Source organism: Varroa destructor, unplaced genomic scaffold (assembly GCF_002443255.2).
Source record: "Varroa destructor unplaced genomic scaffold, Vdes_3.0 BEIS01000001.1, whole genome shotgun sequence".
Classification (NCBI taxonomy): domain Eukaryota; kingdom Metazoa; phylum Arthropoda; class Arachnida; order Mesostigmata; family Varroidae; genus Varroa; species Varroa destructor.
In genome coordinates, this window is record NW_019211454.1 from 48,495,418 (window position 1) to 48,512,197 (window position 16,780).

General features: G+C 41.3%; 1 protein-coding gene across 1 annotated transcript in view; it reads right to left on the minus strand.

The window, feature by feature from the left end:
* LOC111246225 (lysosomal alpha-mannosidase-like) overlaps window positions 1-16,780 on the minus strand; it is an 89,709-nt gene that overhangs the window by 13,380 nt on the left and 59,549 nt on the right. Inside the window, exons 8-11 of the mRNA XM_086977797.1 lie at window positions 12,879-13,082; window positions 8,664-8,879; window positions 8,274-8,481; window positions 5,325-5,364 (exon numbers count right to left, since the gene is read on the minus strand). Of these exons, the coding sequence (XP_086833923.1) occupies window positions 5,325-5,364; window positions 8,274-8,481; window positions 8,664-8,879; window positions 12,879-13,082 (668 nt within the window). The remainder of the gene's footprint in view (window positions 1-5,324; window positions 5,365-8,273; window positions 8,482-8,663; window positions 8,880-12,878; window positions 13,083-16,780) is intronic.

Here is a 16,780-nt window from a genome sequence, read left to right on the forward strand (position 1 = left end):
AAGGAGAGTAAAACGGATTTTGGCATTTGTTAACAGAATTATATGTTGCGACGCGTCCTTTGATTACTCTCGACGAGCACGTTGGAAGCACGCATTATTATATGCTAGAGCGTCACCCGTAGGCCCCGTGCCTGTTTTGCTATTTTATTATTGCTATCTTTTTATGTGTAAGGGCTAACTACATTTCTCATAAAGGTAAACGTCGAATAGCAGCAATTTTTAATACATATAACCCAATACCATAATGGCAATACGCTTCTGCGCAGTATAAGTTTTTCTTACAACATAAGTTAGGCACACTCGTTCACGCAACACAACTTTCGCAGAACTATACATCTATAACTTTACCGATGTATCAGCGCGGCTGATACTTGTAGACATACAGGTGATTTTAAAAGGTGGCGCGGCTTTTTTCAAACGTGGAAAATAAGAAAATTGACCTACTGGTCCCGGTCTAGGGCCAACCAAATTTGCGTTATGTTTTAGTGGAGAAACAAACTTTTATCCCTAGCCGTAAGAGTATTTGCCCAGTAGAAGCCATCTTCCTAGAAGGGAACTCTAACCATCCGCAAAGATCAGTCCAGTCCTTGAGGGATCGTGTTGGGCCGAACATACACGAAAATTTGGACTTCCAGTACTGTAAATAGATAAAAGTAGACATATTTTCGTTATAGGGACATCGTTTCGTTATAGCAATCGTCAGGACAAGTTTCATGCCCTGAAACTCGAGCGTCTGTATGGATATATAAGACGATAATGTAACGGCTAGGGATAAACACAATTTTTGGGACTAATATGACCTGGTCTTATTGACATGAAGTGGCAAAGGTAGTCGATCTATCCCAAAGTCAAGCTGTATTTAAATCGGATAAAACAAGCCGGTGCTAAAGATTATTTTCTAATCGATTCGAACGATTATAGATAATTTATTTTTCCTTAGTACTAAACAGTCAATAAGTACTGATCGAAACTGTCATTTCGCCAAAATAGCAGACAACAAAAAGACAGTTATTTACTTCGAATTTTCCGAATGTAAATACAACAGAGCCACTGCGCTAGCAGACGCTTAATCTGCATATGAGCCTCGCTGACAGGTGTTGAATAGACGCTAATTATGTGCTTGGCTTTCACGAATAGGGCCCATGATTGCACTTTGTGTAGCAGTTTTTCGCAACACATTTCTTTTTTCACGAGGACATGACATGATCTGACAAGTTGATGCTATGACCAGGTACAAGTTTGTCTCACTATAAAATGCGGCAAAGTATAGCAAATACTTTACTACCTCGGCTTTATTATATGTTTGGACGAACACAGAATGAGCTACACTGGATTGACGTTGAAGTTATTGCAATGCAATGCTAATAGGTTCTAAAAAGTACAAAGTAAAAAGACAATTCTCTGTACCATGGCATTGTATATAGCTAAAACTAGGTAAAAGTTGAATTTTACAACAAAAATACGCGAATTTAACAGTCATTTATTATCCGGCATGAAAATCAGCTTATCTTATTGTACCTTGTTAATTGCCCACAAGTTCACTGAGACTGTAACGTTGTACATATATCTTTCCCATGTTTATCATTCATGCCTTTCTATTTACGTAGGAAATATTCATTGCAATTGGCCTCTAATAATATAATGTTAATTAATTTAATTTTAGTCGTACGAGGGGCAACCAAAATACGCTATTGTATATGCGACGACGCTAGAGAAAAATTGCAGTTGAGCCTTAGTAACTGGCGCGTCATCATTCATCTGCCGCTCAATTTCTGTGACAAAGAAGGAAAGAATGCTATACTAACGGGAAACACATGCAGCCGGCGGATACTTTGTGTTTCCATTTCCACAGACTTCCATATGATTAGAAAACGGACCAAAATCGTACTTTACCTGGTGAAAAACGGTTCAAATGCGTGGTTAAGGCAAGCCTAATCTAAGCTGCGAATTGTCCTGAAAGCGATCCAGAGGCATTCCGCGATCTGGGATGCAATGGGACGTAGAGAACAGACCTCTCTCTACCAAACAGCAAAAATGTTTAACGAACCGGAACCTATAATTATTACTAGAGCTAGTCCAGATGCGGGAATGCTAACGGACCGCAATGTTACTAAATAAGTGATATATATATATATATATATAGTTCATTATCTTTCATTATAGTGTGTTTAGATACAGATATATATCTATATGCTCTACCTTAGTATTTAATAATATCAACGGTAGTATTGTGCCGCCATAATAGACAGTTAATCAATGATCCAGATTTTAGAAATACACTCACTGAAATTAGCTCTTACAAAACTGCAACGAATATTCCAAGTGATGAAAAGGGGATATTAACAGACAGTATATTCTGCATCGTATTAGTATGTAATACACGTATTCTCGCAACACCTGTCCAACTCCCTACCGCACACTCCCGACCAATATAAGGACCTATTTAAAAAAAATCGAGCTTTACTGAATTCTATCTCCAGTCGTTTGAGCACCATCCTGTATCGATGCTGGTATATACGCGCATTAGGTCCCATTCAGACGCACTAACAGTTCTATTGAATGCAGGACAAAGGTTGATTTTACAGCGTTTCGAATGTCTACATAGGAGCAGTGCTCCTGGTCTCGCATGCTGCTATGGGTCTATAATGTCGTTCGGCGTCAAGAGCTAAATATCTTATTTTAATCTAAGCTTTTTCGGCAAGTAATTATTATTTCGTTATATCTAGAAACGAAAGATGATCACTAAGTCTTCGAAACGTACTACTGTTCTAGATTCATAAACGCAATCGGCAAGCTATTTGTGTGCACCCTAACAGCATTAGTACAAAAACCATAAACTGTCGTAGTCAATATTGGAACCCATTAGGCTACTACGCTATACGAACGTTGCTAAATACGAAGCACCCACATGTAGGCTGCCGGCACTACAGATATTCTAGCATATTGTAGGAAACGCTGCAGGAAAGTGTGCTATGGAGCGCGTAACTGTGCACCTGGGCTAGTCTTTGTGGGCTATAAACATGGCGGGAACGTACCACAACTAGGTGTCCGCTCGGCTCCACGAAAGATCATTGGCCCCTTAGCCCACCCTAGTTTAAAGGACTTGGGTGGAACGCAATCGCCGTCACTTCGCAACTTCAGTAATTCCTGTTTAGCAGCCCTTCTGATGTAGCACGTGTGACCGAAGCCTTGTTTCCAACTCAAAGGACCTGGAATTTAGCGACAAGCCACTTATGTGGCCTGTTGGTGCCAATATGTTGCCTGACGGCGTGCCTTGCACGTCAAGCACGAAATGGGCATAGTACGAAGCGGCGTAGGTTCAGAAGGTTTCGCAACGCGAGAGACGGCGTGTCATGCTTGCCGCTAGGGCACCTAACCGGGCTAAAGGCAAATGCCAGTTTTCTTCCCAATGAAGGGCACACAGCGAAGGTTTACGCGTTCGAGATTTTCAAAACAGCAACAATGTTACGATACCAGATCGTTGATGCTACTGGTTCAACGTCACTTCGAAAAGAAGAAACTGACGCTTCGTGCTAAAAGCACCGAACTGCGTCTCGGTAAGGGCTACGGTAGCCTGTCAGACGTACGCGCTACTTTGCATTCTAGGGCGCATCCTGGAATTTCTGAGTTCAAGCGCTAAAGTAAAGCCTAGATATTGGAAACTAACAAAACAGCGCGTCGAAGCAAAAGTGCGAACCGCAAAGAACAGTCCCAGAGAGCAGATTTTTTCATACAAACTTCGTAACGCTATTGGGCTTTCAATGGCGACTACACAGCGACTGGCGATATATTCAGCAGAATACTGTTGATATTTTACTTGTGCAGGTGAGTCACCTTACCGGTACCGCTCTCTTTACCTTGAGTAAGTACGTGCGACATTATATTTATTATATAATACTTATTATATTTAACACCTTTATATTCATTGTAGGTAACTAACCAAAGGTCAACGTTATCAAGTTAAAATCTGTCAACGCTAGACAAAAACGCAAATGGACGTGATCACGTCTGCGTTGCTCTTTGTTCTGAACAACGAAAAAGTGGCCGGATTACAATTTGGAAAAAGGTCAGAATGGACGTCACATATATGTAGAAACAAAGGCACACTATTAGTAAAAGTTAATATTTACTTGGGTACCTTAATGGTAGCATTTAGTAGCCTGTGTTAGTGGGAGGTAATAAGAATGATAAATAATCAATTGTAAAACCATTACTAGTACCACTAACGTACGGAAGAGAAAGCGTTACGTAAGGTGTGGAAAACTGTTGGAAATTCAAAAGTTATCTAAAATGAATAAGTTATCTATGCATTCTATTCTTCCTATCTCTCGAACGGGCGTATTAACTAGATGAGATAATAGCGAGTGCGGTAGTTCTCAATATTTCATCATTTGCATGTCATGTATCAATCGTTAAGTTAACCGAGGTTAGTATCCAAAAAAACTTTCGTTCCATCCAACATTGACAAGTTGGCCATCTGCATTTGCTAGTGCTCCACTCTGAACAGACGTTCGAGTTACATGGATTACTATGCTTGGTATTGAACCAATGTGACAGCATATGGTTCTACTGACGCAAACCTCAATCCGCTACAAACGGGGGGGAAGGTGTGGGGTTCGTGGTACGGGCACACTTCTCCCGGTTCGCGGCTGACGGTGGCGGAAGCGGCACCATGATTGATTTGTAACCTCGGCGAAAACAAAAGTGGCTAGACAATGCTTGATAGTGGGTTCTACTCGAATGCCTTTTGGACAGAATATTAACACTATCTCATATTCATTTGCCGAACGTTCATAAGCCCTGATGAGATCACCAGCGATAGGCACCTCGATATAATTCCACTAATAACTTCAACCGCCGAAACGTTAAGAGCCTAGGTAGTATAACATAAGCCCCATGAAAATAAACTGATGACCATTCGAGAACTCATAGCAGAGAAAAAGGACTAAATGAATATACGATGTTAAAGTATTTAGATTGTGTTTGAATTCAGGTGAGTATTCAATTCGGATTCAATTGTTTGACCTGTTTGCGAGGAGGAGGAAAAATGATTTGGCCTTTCCAGTATCATGGAACTTCTCCAGGGATGTTAATTTCTTCGTATACGATCACATCGACCATCGTCAGTTTGAAGTAAGGATCATTTAACGGTATCTGGGCCCGGTCTAAACACTTGCCGATCTCGCAATATCGCCCTAATCGCGTCTACATAGGTTCGAACATTCGAAAGCGGCACGAAGTTTCTGATGATATTGAATCTAAATACACGCGAAATCAGAGGATAGCACACGTCGATCAAATATAGCAAAGTTAGGTGCACTTACGATATTCCATCGTGATGCTGGATAACGCCTAACGCTCGTGCTGAAATCGAAGGTAAACAGATGTGTTACTTCACAGATCGTTCTTCATGTTTGGATTATCCATTGATCTAACTATGATACAGTATGTAAACCTGGGTAAATCGTAAATATACCTTTCTGTATAGCAATATGGTAGCAGCTGTCGTCGAAATGAAGATATCTTTGATTGTAAGTAGAAACACTATTGATTTCAGTTTATTTCAAGAATAATGCAGACTACACACGATTTGAGGTACCAGTTTTCATTGACTAATTAAATTACCTATAACACGTGATTGTATTCAGATGATCTATTTTTCTAAAGTTGCCAACATCGCCCAAATACAAAGATGTATTTAATGATATTAGCACCGACAATATTTTAAGTAACTTCGTTTTCGTAGATTTCATACTTCATACAACACCATAAGCCCCAGCACCGGTGTCTCAGAAATGTACACAATGAAGTTATCTCTATGTGATGCCCAGCGTGAGATCCTGTAGTGAAGATAATTTTCCGCTAATGGTGTGAAGTGTCTCATTGGTGAGACCAATGCCCTGGTAACCCCGTTTAATGATACGCTATAAAAATATTACGGAAAACCTTCCGGTCTTTTTCAACCAGATGCTTGACCACTGTCCAAGCAACTGCGTCGGGTGTCATCGCAACAACCATAAAACATGATTTTGGTATTTTTCAACTATGATATCATGGTTAGATACAGGCAAAAGCCGAGTGACAATCTTTTTAATTAAGCTTATTATTATAATTTATATATATGTGAGGGATTTGAAGGTCGCTTGAAATCGACCACAGAAATTACAAATCACAGCGAAAGTGTAGCATGGTATTGATCTACTAAAGAAAGGAAAGATGCCTACGAGTTATGTAGCTTTCGTGTTAACGAAACCACTATATACACGCGTACCGAACGAGATGCCACATTTCTAACAGTTGCGTTGGCACCTCATACAAATAGATCCGAAAGGTATAGTAATCCATGTCCGAACAATTGTTGAACAAACTAAGGAAAACATGTCAGACTGATGTATTACGGTAACGAACAAAAGGGATCAGCATATAGAAGCCAATGCTCCGTTTGTGTCCCTTCCAAAATATCAGACGCTTTCAAATCGGCATGCCCTTAATATTTTTCGATTCCTTCACCGAAATCTTAGCAGGATGTCGGTTAGAAGAACTACGATATAGGGAAAAGTTTTGGAGCTTTTTCCAATTAGATACGATAGCTTTTATACATTTAGATTCGGATATAGGGTCATCGCTAAGTATCATATGCATGGAACCTTAGTTAGATATCAGCTCCTCCGACTGAAGCTTTATTCACGTAGTCTTGAAAAGCGAACTAGATTCAGCTGCGGCTTTAACCGGTCATACGGAATCACGATAATGATCAGGCACATAAGAGGTCTTAACATTATCTACGGTGTTCTTCTTTACTTTCTGTGAAGCTGTTTTGTATTGAGTTCGATATAGTATGCTGGAGCAGAGCTTTTACGAAGCTGGCCAAACAAAGGACCGCCAGAAACCAGCAATATTCAAAAAGTACTGGGTTTAGGTCAGGCTGACCAGCTAAGAGAAGCACACACTAAGGGCCAAAACGCAGGGACTGTAAAAGGCAGAAAAAAATACTAGCGATTTTAAAGAGACGAAACCACGATGAACCTTACTCGGGTTTTCGTAATCGTATGATACAAATACCGAACTACGAAGTCGATTTTGGTTTTGCTTCGTGTTTGTCACCAGCAGCAGCAGCAGCAGCAGCAGCAGAAGCAGCGGCGCCGGCGTTCATTTGTTGTAATAATCTGCTTGTTTATGATTCCTTATTTCAGTACGAACGGAAACCTTCTAGGTACTTTCGAGGTGGAGAAAAACTTGCCTGGACTTCGTCACAAGGAAGTTAAAAAGACGCATGAAGGGAATAAATCCTCGTGAACGTCTTCAAATGGCCTGGTCATCTTTTTCATTGGGCTGCGTCCCGTGTGGGTTTTGTCGACAGCAGCACAGCGCAACTCATGCATCACGGCTAATCTGCGCCTCTCTGGATACAGATACTGGAAAGGGGCGGACGGCCTAAATAGAGGGTCCCCACATTTGTTATTCGCTGGACGTGGCACAAGCACCGACGGAATAAACATTTAAAGTGCGGGAACAACGGCGAAGTTAATTGCAATTTGGGCAGAATTAAACAAACGGAATACAATTGAATTGCCATAAACTACGTGGCTAAAGAACTTGAGCTAAAGAACTCTAGCAAGCATGAACGGAGGAAAGAACATAGATGACCATCAGACTATTTAGGAACGGTCTCAGAACCGAAAATTTCAAATGGAACGACTAATGGCTCCGAGGATGGATTTTTTACGCCACTCCTAAACGAATATTAGAATGGTTGAACTCCGGACATTCTCCCATTCGACGCTACGGAGAAATGAAGTTCAAAGTTGAAAGCTTCACCTCTGTATACGGTGGGATCACAAAGAAATGTTATATTATGAACTACTCAAGCCTTAGGCAAAAGTACAGGACACCATCACAAATCAACTCGTCCATCTAAGCCAAGAAATTGATTAAAAAATTGCTTTGAACTAGTAAAGGGCGACCTAAACTAACATGGCTTTAGCGCAACGCTATATCGCATGCTGCTTTGGTGATCCAGCGGGCGCTAACGGACTTTTAACGGAGAACTCTACAACTCACTCGTGTATAGCCCGAAAGGACGAAACCTTTTCTATCATGGGATACACTAGCTGCCCAAAAAATAGTCAGCTGTAAAACTACTTCGATTAAGATGTATTCATTCTTTTCCAGAGTTACCATAAATTCAAGTGGCTAAAGAACGCGAACTTCCTTTTTAACCCAATACATGATTGTAAGTTTGATAATAGTTGTCGAATGATTTCTACCCGTACCGAGATCCATATGCTTTTGGTTACTGCGTGTTCGTCCAAAAACCTCCAGCTGACGGCACGCCTGCAGGAAACCATTCTGCTCACGGCTGAAAAACTTGAAATTAGGCCTCGAAGTAAAATAGCCGGTCCAGTAAGCATGAGGACCATCCGCATACGGGAAGAAGTCGTCCTTGTGAACACTCCATACCTTTTTAGAGTCGTATAGGGCCTATGAGATTAAAAAAGCATATAATGGTTACGGTTAACTTTATTCCCCAAAAAGAAATCCCCAACAACTGCACTCGTACCAGTCGATTAAGTATTATCGGCGGATTAATACCTCTGTTTAAGGAATGCCAATATATAAGTAGTACATTTTGAATCGAACACACAAAATCACTCGGTTATCACCTTTGTGTAGCAGGAAGGTGTTGAATAGAACGCGTTGACTCCAGGCTCTTGATTTATGTAATAGATCAATTTATCTAGATTGCGGAACCATTTATTAGCGTCCTGATAGTGAAAATCAAGACCCATAGTAAATACTGTATTATTAGTTTGGTAATTTCGTGCCTGGTTGCGCGCTATGGCGAGTAACTCCTGTGCTCGCCGACGTCCATTATTGTTCTGAAAGCCAATACAGAAAATAGGAAACGTTCTCCTAAACTTTGCAGGAACATGGAATCACACTTCTCAGTATATAGTGAATCCAACTAGTTACTCTAATTTTAAACACGTATACAGCTAGCCAATACATTTTATAAAGCAATCTGCTACAACGCTACGCGGTAAAGATAAGAACCTTGCCTTCAAGCTAAAGCAATGCTCATTAGTCAATAGTGTTTTTACAACTTTTTAAACATTTTACAGATATTTTGAAAGAATTAAAAACACTCGTCCCGTGTTTAAATCACGAGCCGTACACACACACAGTGAACTTGAGATTGAAACCTTATTTCAGGGTTGAAAACCATAGCTTGTTTATCATTACCGCTAACATTTTCTGCAGTGGGTAATAACATATAGAAGAAGACGTCCTGGATTTTACGATGTCGCAAGAGCTGCCTTGTTTTTGGCGACTGGGCAAGGACATGTAAAAATTCTTCTGTATATACCACAGCCAAAATGGGGCCGACTCTCTAACAGATTGCCGACGCAATGGGTGGTACGATGTTTGTAGAAAGGTAAACTCCTCGTACCGTTCCTCATGGATCAAGCTATCCCTCGGATACCGACATAGCTGCATCAAGGCGAACTTCGTATAAAAAACTCATGTGACGACGACAATCTCGGCCTATTGTTGGGAACGTGAACTTAAAGGTGTGTAAAAATGGAGCATATAAAAATTAGGGACAACCGAAGCTGTAAATGAGTATACCTCGTCTGCAATTATGAAAAGCAACAGAACTGTATGGCATCAGAACAAGTGGATATTCCATCTCTAGCTGATTACCTTCTATGTTTCAAGTATTACGTCCGGTATTGCTGTTAGACGTTTCATCAGATAGCTGGCTTCTACTCCACACCATCACGTGTCTTTCAGGTTCAGCGCGCCAAATACACTATTCATTATGCTATCACGGGAACAGGATTTTCGAACCTCTACGTTTCAAGTATTATGTCCGATATCGTCGTTAGGCAATCCATCGAATGGCTGACTGGCTCCCAGCACAAAACATTCATTAATCATAATGGGCAAATTCAAGCGAAAATTTCAAGTATTTCTCTATTATTTTTGTTCTTCGCAAACACAAACGGGTCTACCAGTCCAAGAACAATATCAATTCCGCCGTGTGGTGGTCTGTAACAGAAAACGATTTTCTCAACGCAACGGTATGTTTAGGCTAACGCTCATCGCAGAAGAACCTATAGATCATGTAGCAACTGAGAGGTTAACGGTAATATTATAAAACAGCAGCTAATAATGAGAAATTTGCGTGAATATTTTTACGGCCGGCGAGTCACTGTCCACAACTTTTTTGTTCAGTTCTTGAGGTGTTGTAAAAGGATCTAAAACGCTGCCCATCAACGATACGAGGCTGAAGGAATGCATGATTACGGGGAAGTCTGGTTATGACCATTTGATTATGGCCACCATTAAGTGAATAGTGCCATTAACAATGCTCGTTCGCCAGTATAACTTTATCCCAGTTTTTTATGTAGTGCGTCTTTATCTTAGGGACCTCCCCTCGCCATCTATCGTTTCCTAAATGTTACTTAAGGCGACAAAGAGACTTTGGTTCGGAGTGTGAAATTAACCTATAACATTCGATGTGGAATTCAAGGGGAATGGGGCTGTGGCGTGGAGGTAGTAGTACATATTGACAACGCAGGACAATACAAAAAAATGCTGGTCCAAGCGTCAGAGAAGACTCCATGTCCCTGCTGCACTAATTTTATTACCTCTATTCGAGTAGCGGCAGCAACAATACTGATCGTACCCGATCTCCTTTGCACCACCTTGTTTTTAACTCCTTCCGATCCTACCTGTTCAAAATTGACCCGTTCGATCAAAGGCAGGCCTAATTGGCTTGATCTCTCTATTACACTGGTTCTTCACGACCTGATAAGTTTCCCCAAAGTCATTCCTCGTCTGTCTTCCTCCTCACTAGGCTTCTGTGTAGATTTCTCTCTCCCCTCTCCTGCTTTGGTCTAATACATTTGCTTAACTGACCTTCGTCTTGTTGGAACTATGGGCCGCCGATGCTCGTTCGACCGGACGTGAATGATTCGAGAAGGAACACCGGGATCGACCGCGATCAGTTGCCGCCCACCCACATGGGCGCTCGAAATCGATCCGTTTTCTTCTTGCGGAGTCGTACAGTTGCACTTTTTGTTTCACTCACTTACCACCTTCGTTCTGGTGGGCTACCTTTCCTATATGATAATTACCCATCTACAGTCAGAAAGAAGCCACTGGTCCAAAACCACATATTCTTAGACACTTCACCAGCTGTTCATCCGCGCTCTCATGTAATTTTTCTATCTAGGGTTTCCCGAAATAAATCGATACCAAAATATCCTTGCTCACCGGTTGTCCTTTTTAGGGTAGGAAAAACCTAGTAATCGCACGGATTTAGAGTCGGAAGAATATGTGAATTAAAGTTAACGTTAGATCTCTGCTCAATCCAGGAAATAATTAAGGGGTCACAATAAGGTCTGGCGTTGTTATTAAATAAGCAGACTGCGTGGTTTCGGTTGCCGTACCAACGTTCCATGAGCCTCTTTGAGAACTGGAAATAGCGGCCTGCATTCACTGCTTCATTATCAGCGAATTTGATAGTAGCAAATGCGTTTGATGTCTATTGCAAGTACGATCACTATTTTACATATAAACCTACCCAACACTGCCACTGAACTCGGTCTACCTCCACGGCGACGACATTCCGTCGTCTGCTTTCTCTGCGACCGACGATACAGATCGGAACATGCGCCGTTTATGACGATCGTATCCTTCAAACGGGTTTTTCTAGACTAAGGTCTCGCAAATTGCACGTGGAATACGCTACATACATTTTCAACTAGCCTGGGTCAATTCACAGGAGACCCATTTTTACTCATATTTGCCTCATAACACTGTGACACGCTACATGCTAATTTTGGCCGATAGAACTCTTAGGCTTTAAGGTCGGTTTTCGTGAAAAGACTGCCACAATGCGTTTTTGTCCTTTGGACTCCGACATCTGGTTACCTCCTTGTTGACCTTCAACACGCCAGCTTCCGTTCTGGTAACGTTTGTGCTATTCAAATATTCGCTTTCGCTTAAAGCCTCCTTGCCTTATGTCTTCATCCATCTTCGATGGATTCTTGCAGCGCTGTGTCCTTCAAAGAATAAAAACTAGACCACTAATTCTCGAGACTAGGAGATTTTGTTTAAAGTAATTTTTCCTGGACTCGGAAACTCGAACGATTTTCATTGACAGATTTAAAAAATAAAACTATTTACCAGCCATATTTATTCTAGTGATGCGTGGTTCAAAAGTTATTCAGTTTAGAAGTCCGCCAGATTCGCATGTAACGGCCTAATATATATCCCTAATTGTTTTTATTCATTTCTCTTCTAGTAACCCGCTGCAATCCGAGCAAAAAAAAATAACACAGTCTCATTTTGCTCCATCTAAAGCAAACAGAATTGCATTTAGTCTCTCTAGGCAAAAGAATGATTATCTATTATATATGCAGTAGAAAATTATATTTAGGGCAAAATTAGTAAAAAGATGCATCGAATATATTCTACGTATGATATAAGGCATAATTTAGGCATATCGATTGAAGTTCTGCGTGAGTGGCTAGCTGCTAAACCAATCTTTGACCATAGTTTTTTCAAAAAAAGCAAGTTTTTAAACTTGCCTTTGATACTGCCCTCTATTGTCCTTTGCCTAATAGACTCTAATCTGAAAATACGATATGCTGTACAAGATTCCAGTTTGCGCAAAATGGAAAAAATGTTTAGTAAATTCTATATTCGTAACACAGCAAAATCGTACGTATTTGGTACGCAAGGATATTTTCACCTTGTAATACATACAAACTTTTTTCCGTTTGTTCCTGAATTCTAGACTTTGGCTATATATTTGATAAATACATTTCTAACACGTGAATGCTAATGTCGTTGGATAATCTTACAGTAACTTCTTCGTCATTGCAATACATGTCGAAACAGAATCCTTTCGGTGGCCAATAGACGTTTGGAAGGACTCCAACAAAGATTTGACCTTCTTTGCCTTGAGTTGGGTCGGTCTGCCACAGCATCTCCATTTCCTGGTGCTCCTCCCGCCATTCTTTCTCTTCGTAGTGAATTCGACCCAGGTACATTCCGTCAAAACCCATCTGGAATCATCCAAGTGTTATCATCGCATCACAAAGTTAAGTTAGCTTCTTTGTTTAGCTAACTTTCACAATATTATGTATGCTGAGAACCTCAAAAATCAATAGAATAAAAAGCATTGTCTACATAAATTTGATTGACAGTTTCTAAATCAAGTAAAAGTTGCTATAGTCGGTAAAGTAGTGGCTAGCGACATTTTGACATTCAATTGTGTGTCTCACACTGCTTAGATGAAACCGACGCGAGTTTCTTTTGGAGAAATTTTAAAATTAAGAGGGTCTTGCCCAGGACAAGCTTTGCCATATGCGTTGTTCAACGAAATGTTTGTATCAATCTAAAACCAAGACGCTTGTAATGTTATCACAGGAACAAAAAGAGTCTTGTTGTCTAGGGTTGCGTTCCTATTTTAATTAAATATATATATATATAAATTTATCTAATAAATTGTTATGGCAAGATAACAAATCGATTAAACACATAGATAACAGACATTTTCAGAATTAATATCAATGTACTGTAGCTGCACGGCTTAAATTTCTGTCTTTTTATTAGTACACAATCACATAAGTGAGTGCAGGCTCTCAGCCAACGAAAGGACAGGTTAGAGGGTGTGGGAGAGGAGCGGTGCGACTGAAAGGCCCGAGCTCCGTTGACGAGGGAGCCGCTATGCCTTCGCCGCACACTGGTAGGTCGTGTACCAGGCCTGAAAATCAGCAGACGCCCATACTATCATCCAACAGCAGCAGCAGCAGCAGCCAGGCATCGACTCTCCGATGCTTCCGACCCTCTCGACGGCCTCTTTTAACGTACCTCGATAGTACTTAAGTAGAAATGAAGTCCTATTTACATGGTCTCCGGGCGGCGGAACTAGTACGCAAGTATGTATATAAAATGGGAACTCTGCAAATGCATAACATGGTTGATTCCTTCATTCATTCTTTTCTCCTCTTCGGTTCCCCCTTTCCTCTTTGTTGTCTAATCTTCTGTCTACCCGCGGCTGCCGGCCCCTCACCACCACCAAAATCAGTAGCACTCTTCTTGTGCGTACCGTACTTTTGACCGGTAGAATGCTGCTGCTGCTGCCGCAAGATGGAAAGAGATCTCGTTATAAATCCTGTATTGTATTTCCAGCCGGCCATATTACATCGCGGCCTGTTCTTGTTTGTTCTCTACTGGCCCTAGGGCTATTTTCGATTTTTATCGAACCAAACCGTGGTTTTCTCTACATGATGTGGCCCGCGATGCTGAGCTCGCCGGTGAGGCTATCACGCTTTTCGTTGGTTGGCCATCGACTCCACCACCAAGCTCGTAGCCGCTGCAACAGCGCGCTTCGGAACCAGCTGTCTTAGGACCCACTGTTCCACTCAATAATGATCACTGTCTTCCCTTCAGCAACTCTCAAGTGCGCCCAAAACGCTTTTGACTATTGGACTTCAGTCGAGGAAGTCGAAGAAGAAAGGAGCGCTCGCCGTAGGAAAGCATATGAACTGAGAGAGAGAGAGGACGTGGAGGTCCCAGACGGTACGCAGCGGTGAGATTGCCGTGAATGCATTATATAGGCAAGCTGCGGATGATGTGTCCCTCCACCTTCTTCCTTTCCGTACTCCAATCCTTATACCTCTAGAAGCCGCGCGAACCGCTAGGTTAAGGGTGGCTATAGAAAACGAAGGCTTTTTTCGACCAGTCGGCAAAAGTGCCACACGACTTGAACGCTGGCAGGCGGAGTGACCGACTGGCCAGAAGATCAGGCTGCTGGATGAAGACTAGTGGATGAATTGGCCGTATGATATGTGCATCTTTTTTTCATCGTTTGTATGATTTCGTGTGTTTGTGAAAGCCTCTCAGGGCATGGGGCAGGCAAGGTCTATGAAATGGTTGTTCAACTCTGCTGCGGGCGCACCTGCAGGTGCTGGCATTATCCAATGCTGCCGTCGTAGCCACCGGTCGGGATAGCGGGCGACATAAATAACTCGACTTGAAATACATTTAGGCACGCCCACTCCTGCTGTGCTTACACAGCTTGCGGGTCATCCCCCCCATGGGTGGGGGGTACAAGAAAAAGGGGCAGAGGAAAAGGAAGCGTCGTTCTTATGCTTGTTATTCCGTCTGTTGACTGAAAAGGACTTCGGTTATAAACGTACAATTTGCAGCGTGGCTCTTCAATGGCGGGGAGAATCAGGAACTGGGCCGATTTTTTCCGTTCGGTTGTATCAATTGTGGGAGCTTGTAATATGCAAATAAAAAGTTCTCTAGTGAAAGTTCTTAACTTGCGAAGGGAAGGGGGAACAAGGTAGATCAAACGTAAAAAACAACCACTTACATCAATCCTTATGCATTAATTAAGGAAAATGTAGTAGGCACAAACTACAAAAGCTGTCTTGAGAATTCAAATAATAATGAAATATTTGAGAAATCATTGGTTAACCTTATTTTTGAAGAGTTTCCAGTCTTATTTTATGCATATTAGTGCATATTGATGTGGTCTGACCTATTATCAACATTTTGTTGAGGCTAAGGGAAAACTAACCTGTATAAGCTAAATAATATGTCGAATGTCCACTATGAAATATATAGAAAAACGGTGCACTGGATATTTATAGAGTTGATTGCATTTGTAATATAGGCACTCATATATAATTAAGATAGTTGACAGTAATTTTACTTCAGTGCGAATGTGTTAGGTATCATTGGGATTAATGTGGTGTTTCTGTCTTCGAGAGATAGACCCATGTAAGCCATCTATATCTTAAATATGCATTATCATATTAGTCTGGAATAATTTATAATTATATTATTATTTATCATTATATATTAATAATGTATTTCGAGAAGACAAAGGTAGGTACTTTTCACCCCAAGAGCTGCTTACAAGTAGCGTCTATCCGTGGCAAACTTTACTGCTCGATTAATAGAATGAACGAGTATCCATTGTAGCCACGCCTATCTGCAGTCAATCTAGCTGCTGCTAGCCGTATTGCAAATAGCTAACAGATGCGAGTCTTCTTTTCTCCATAGAGGACCATTTTTCCAAACGATTCATATGAGTTCAATCAAACTTTTCTACTATCATTCACCACTGTAATTCATAGTCTATAGAAATCGCACTCAGTTTCAAATATCGAGAAACGTGTGTTCTGTTTTCGTTATTTATCCATGAATGGGGGCACTTGTTTGTGATGCTATTGCTTTCCTTGTTCGTAATCACTTTCACAACCCCGTGTAAAAAAAATTGACACACATAATGTTGGACTGTGTTTTTGTTATTTTTAAATTGAATGAGAGCAGGCAGCGAACCGCTTTGCTAACATTCGTTCGTTTTATTTTGCCATGACCACTATAATGCGTATGACGCTAATGGCGCCGACTACGAGGACAATGACAACAGGTGCTGACCAGCGAGAGTTGGCACCATCTCATGTTGTGGAAGAGCCTTTTTTGCCCTTTGAACAGAAGGCAAGGTAAACAGAAGAGAGGTAAAAGGCGGAAGAATGAGGGGGACATCTGTGAGAAAGCTGGAAGGCAACGAGCTATAGTGAGCGAGAAAGCGATCCGAAGAAGGGCCAGCACGAGTGCGAAGCCATTGCTTATTGCCTAGAAGATTCTTGCGCGAGATATACAATTGGGTCAAGGATATGTATGTGATGGGTATGTACACATTTGTGTGGAAGTTCTCAAGTATCATATTATTGGTCGGCGGCAA